The 6,000-nt window shown below is 44.2% G+C and overlaps 1 protein-coding gene across 3 annotated transcripts in view; it reads left to right on the forward strand.

Annotated features, from left to right (window-relative positions):
- CHD5 (chromodomain helicase DNA binding protein 5) overlaps nt 1–3,582 on the forward strand; it is a 169,817-nt gene extending 166,235 nt beyond the window's left edge. For all 3 annotated transcript variants that reach the window (XM_083162995.1, XM_083162994.1, XM_083162996.1), the window contains one exon: nt 2,905–3,582. In XM_083162995.1, coding sequence (XP_083019121.1) covers nt 2,905–3,020 — 116 coding nt within the window. In that variant the 3' untranslated portion in view covers nt 3,021–3,582. The remainder of the gene's footprint in view (nt 1–2,904) is intronic.
- The last annotated feature ends 2,418 nt before the right edge of the window (nt 3,583–6,000 follow it).

Below are 6,000 nucleotides of genomic sequence, written 5' to 3' on the forward strand. Positions count from 1 at the left end.
CAAGGTGAGTGATAGGTAGTGAGCATATGGGAAAAGTAACATGGGGGCTTAAAATAAGCCGGGCTTGTTTCAGAGGTGCGTCTGAGCCTGCCACTTCAAATCCGTACTATTTTGTAAAGGCTCCAGCGGCTTTCTTGCAATGGACATTCTAAGCAACACAAGGTTGCTCAATGGTCCGATGCTGCAGTCAATGTGTGAGCAATGGTGTTTCTGTACAGATCATAGACCCCGTCAGTTGCAAATGAAGCTGCAGCCACTTCTGAATCAGTCCCAGTGTCCCCACTTCCTCCCCTCTAGATACAGGGGAGCCATGATTGTCTACTGTGCTTGCTCGAAAAGTCTTGGAAGCCCCTAAGGCGCATGTGTATCCCTGGACTGTACACCTCCGTATGCTCTTGTGTATAGGGCCACTGGCATTCGGAATGGTGAGGCAAAACTATGGGTGTTCCTGGGCGGTGAATGGGAGTTGGGCTGAAAGGAAAACAAAAAAATCTTAAATGTGTCCGTGCGCGCCGCTGTACTCTGAAATGCAAAAGCGCAGCCACAAAGGCCACTTTTAGAGTCCAGAAGACATTCTAATGGTATCGATGGTAAGAGCGATCACGCGTCGATGCTGATGACATGTTTACATCCAACGGGATATTTACACCATACACGGCCAATGAAAGTGGGCAGGGCTTACACATTCCATCGCACACAAGTACACATATAAACTAAAGCACTGAATGCCCCCATTTTTTAAAGGTTACTGACTATTACTGCCGTTCTGATCCAGCTGTTATCTATCTCATCGCAAGGCTTGGGATCCACACTTGACCCCTGTTGTGTATCATTTGCATCTGCATCCCCGGCATGACTATTTTGTCTACATTGTATATACCATGGCAAATACTGCACTTTGTTCTAATTGTGGACATAAACGTGTATACGTATCTGTGCGGGAATCGCTCAGATCATATCGTCCCCCTTACAGCTGACAGCAGAATCGTCTTAATGATAAACTATGAGCCACATATACCCAGCATCATATCGGCCTTCTGCTTATTTCGCTTGGTCTCCGTCTAGTAAATGTAAAAGGCAGGGAATGGGCACATCCGCTCTTGTGGCATAATCAATATTCAGCTTTCTAAATAATTAATATTGACAGAATTTGACATTATAGAGGAATACTGTATGCCGTGAGTGCATTGTAGATGAAGATGGTAAATTATTTATATTTTCCTGTTCCTGACCACTCAGAGTGATAGTAAGTATAGTTACCGATGGTTCTTCTTTGTTGCTGTCATTAAAAGTTGATGCATAGCTGGAAAAAATGCCAACGTGGCTGCATTTTATCCCCGAGTCCTTCTCCGTTCCAATAAAGAGGATGTAACCGTAGTACAAAGGTGTCTGTGCAAATATAGGCCATGTAAGGAAGGATCTGTGTCCTACACACACAGGGCCGGATTCAGACCTGACCGCTAGACTGTGAACAAATGCCCGTCCCCCACCACGCGGATCCCCACAATAGCATTCCAATGGATATGTACGCTTACACCTCCACACGCATGCGGCCGCATGAGAGACAAATCATTATATGATCGCTCATCATCGAATAAAGGACTTTTAGCATGGCTGAAGTTGGGGTGGGCGCTGACGTCATGTGATGTCAGCCGTCTGCCCCTAGCAGGGGTACGCCCAGCACTTCTATGGGCGTGCCCATAAAACGCTGGGGGTTCCCCAGCTTACGCCTCCGGCCCTACCATACTGGAGCAAACGCCCCGGCGAGTGTGAAACTCGCCAGAAGCGAGCCTTCACTGTGTGTATAACTTTCACACATTAAGGTAGACAGAAGTGATCTCTATGTAAGAAACCACAATATGTGAGATGTGTTTATATTGCAGTAATAAAACATAAGAAGATCTTATAATTAGAATAGTAAACAGTAAAACATGAAATATCAGTGGGACAGTAAGTGCAAGTTAACACAAGAACAATGAAGAGCAAGTCGAGAGTGAGGCTTGGGTTTTTCACGTCTTGATAGGCAAGTGTAGGCGAGGCACTCGGCGGGACAATAGTTCAGAACTTGGTGCACCATTGAGCAGAGTCAGAGTCACCCAAAGGAGCACTGTAAGCAAGGACAGCTATAGGGATGAACACGAGGAAGGAGGGCCCTGTCTGTGAGCGCTTACACACTCGAATGTGGCAAGATTGTCAGACTTAGCAAAGGAATTGGTTCCAGCAAAAGGGTGGATCAGGAGAATACTTGGCAACGAGCAGGGCAGACTGGAGACAGCAATGAGTAGGACCAGAGGGAGTAGGTGGGATTTAGGCATAAATTATTTTGGAGATGTGGTAGGGTGATTAAGCTTAATAACTAGAGGTGGAACTTTATACAGAAGTGCACATGTGAGCTGAGGACACACATGCACACTGCTTGAAGGCACGCAGGAGGGGACAGATGGATCCAAACATATACATCTTCTCCTCCCTGACCTCCTTTCCATTGGAAAGAGCGGGGTCCCTGGAACCAACGCTATCTGAAGATGATGTTGGGTCCCACTGGCAAACTCTGAAATCACTCAGTTTTTTGGGGTCAACTGAATATTAGGCATCATCATCCAGCTACTTGCAATAGCAAATGTCTGTTAATTGTAAACACAGATTAAACACCTAGGTAGGCTTTAAATTAGATTTGTTGATTAAAAGTAATCTTAAAAAGAACTTTCAGTGGCCTTTTGGGAACAAAATTGGGTTGCTGGGTGGTCAGCGGTCACTCACCCTCCATATAAGCACTCTGACTATACCCGCTGAAAGCACATCCTCCGCTGTGAATGATAGCAGCCAGAGGAGAAGTCGGGTGTTTCTATAGCTGGCCCTTAGTGACGATAAATATCATATTATCTCTCATTCTCTCCCTTGCAGCACCGAATGGGGCGCACTCCTGTTTCCCGGACAGGAAATCGGTAGAGTCAATGATGGACGCTGCATCTATGGAGCGAAAGGGAAGATCCCATGACATCATTTTTATCGAAGATTAAAGTCTCAGAAGCCAGGAGTGTGCAGAGACAGCCATATCTAGTGTCCTACAAAACACAGAACCACCTAAAGAACTTGTTTGAGAAAAAAGGAGAAAAAAAAATACAAAAAAAAAAAAAAGGATTTAATTTCCTTGTACATTTTTTGCACTTTCTTATTGAGGACTTGAAGAGTTTGTCTTGTTACCAGTTGAAACACACCTGAAGGTATTAATGGTACTATTTATGTTTCTTTTATTATCAGAGAAAACCGGTTTGTTGTCAAGGAACCAACTTAATATGCAGCTTTTTTGGACTTTGTTAAATCTTTTATGCCTTTTCGTTTTGTTCTGTTCTAGAAGCTGCATGCACTTATTTGGCCCTTCGGATAACATTAGCTGGTCACGGCAAAACACATTCCCTTGCAGCCATCTTCATGACTGGAGTGATGGACAGCCGGTAATTGCTACCACAAGTACAGATTACTAATAATACAAGTTTCTAGGTGTATTTTGCCAAAAGCAAGAACTGCCTATTGTGCTTGTCTGTCTGTTCACATATACTCAATAAACAAACTCCGCCCGCTTGTGTGACCTTATTCTTTTTGAAAGCACTCGGGGTCAATGACGATCATACATGTTTCATGTGGTCATGGGGGGCTGATGCAGATTTGAACAGATGTTCACATTTGGTTCCAAAGACACAATGTGCCCACCCACACCTGCCTAGTTTTCCGCAATTAGCATGGCCGTTCATGCACCTGCAATACTTCATGCTATAGCGGGTGCTACTATTTGCACACAAAGATGACCCAGATATGTCAGCATACATCATTACTGCAGTCGTGTACTTGTCATACCAGGTCGGGCATATATATATATATTTTTTTACAGAACATATGTCATAGTTGCAACACATTGTGGCTAGGGGGCACTGGTAAATTTGCTGATAAATTTGATACATGCCACTTGCATATCTGTATGTGGCATTTGGTACAAAAAAAGGGAGACCCTCAATGCTAGAGGAGTGGCACAGCACCTGGTGGCATATTGAGGCTAGCTGTATAAGGAAATATCTACTGTATACACTATTGTGTGTAAAGGTGCCCATACACGTGCCGATTCCGGCGCCGCAATGTGTGCTTTGAGATGCGCGATTTTGAGTCTGTGTTCTTTCAGTTCCTTTTGAGTTGATTTATGGTCCAATACATTTAGAACATCAAATTGAACTTCAAATGGAAACCAATGCACCATTGAAGGCAGAACCAACCCTTTGTAAATTAGCTATTTGGAATAGAATCGCTGTAATTGACTTTGTGGGATGTTAGTTCTATACTGGTTAATTTTAAAGGCACCGAAAATCAACCTTTAACAAATTCACCCCAAGGTCTCATTGTGCTGGACTCCCGATTGTTGCAACAAGGATTAGAATATTGCTGGGTTCTTTGACTGGTGCTGATTGGATGCTACAGCACTTAGAAGTCCTCTCAGTGGATAATATGCTGTGGGTTGATATCATTCTGATTAGGTCTTGTCCTGATGCACACGGTCATAGTATTATAATGTACTGTATGTGATACTTTGAAAACATAACGGGTGCTAGAATGAATGAATGAATATATATACACACACACACACACACACACACACACGACTGTACATGTGCGATTCAGACTTTCTATTAGATTTGGACTATATGTACAAGACCCTATGTCACCAGGAGTACTTCTGTCTCCTACATTTAGACCTTCCTGTATGGTATTATATGTTTCCAGGTTTAGATTGTACTCTCTTCATACAGATGGCCTCAATTGTTTATCTAGCTCCTGAACATCAGCATTCATAGGCTAGGTCTCATCAATGTATTTCAATAAGCTAAAAATATTATTTACATTAAAAAAAAAAAACACTTTTTTATGTTGTTTTTGTTATATATTTTGGGCCAAATGTACGAAGCTTAAAAAGTGATAAAATGGAGAGTGATAAAGTGCCAGCCCATTGGCTCCTAACTGCCATGGCACAGGCTGTCTTTGAGAAATGACAGGAACTGATTTTCAAGGCTTAGTACATCTCCCCTCTTAGATTAGATATCTTTTCAATTGACAGATTTTCATCTGCCACAAGATGACATACCCTCATTATTAAATTTGGAAACCAGAAAAAAAAAAACCCACACAGAAAAATCAGAGACACCATCATGAATGTCAAAAACAAAAGGTTGATACTATATTAGAAACGGTCACCAGAAAAGAACGCACATGAAAAAAGTCCATAAGAAAACTGCACATGGAAAAAACCCCACTGTCATAATGCAATTTTCCTTTGGCCTCTTTCCATGTGTGTGTTTTCTTCTAGAACCCTTTAGATTTGTGGATATTAGTGATTGCTTCCATATGTTTATCTGCCAAATATCTACTTCGGTACTCTTTACCTATCACGGCGCCCATCGCGGGTACATTTATGTCTGGCCGCGACGCGACCGACGTGATGCCCGCGATTTCCCATTGAAACCCATGTTAAACATGGAAATCGCGTCGGTCGCGTCGCGGCCGGCCATAAATGTACCCGCGACGCGATGCACCCGATTTCACATAGCAATCAATGTTAAATGGCCCGACCGACGCGATTTTACTGTTAAATGCCTCAATGGACCCGATGTGGCCATAGGAAACAATGTTAAATGGGCCACAGAGGCCAAATAGGCAACCTTGACTGGGAAATGGCCCCCCCAATTGTTACCGCCACCCCACGATCAACGTCAACCCGAAGCGTGGCGAGCGGCGGCGGTACGCGTCCTCCGACCTTTTCATACCCCCACTATCCACGTCGGCGTGGAGTTGAGAATAGAATAGTCCCGAGCCCGAAGCGTGGCGAGCGCAGCGAGCCCCGCGTGGGGACGCGGATACCTTCACAGCTATACGCGTCCCCTCGCGGGCTTCACAGGTATCCGCGTCCCCTCGCGGGGCTCGCCACGCTTCGGGCTCGGTGGCTCGCCACACTATTCT

The sequence above is a fragment of the Crinia signifera genome, chromosome 19 (genome assembly GCF_055691185.1).
Source record: "Crinia signifera chromosome 19, ASM5569118v1, whole genome shotgun sequence".
In the NCBI taxonomy this organism is placed as follows: Eukaryota; Metazoa; Chordata; class Amphibia; order Anura; family Myobatrachidae; genus Crinia; species Crinia signifera.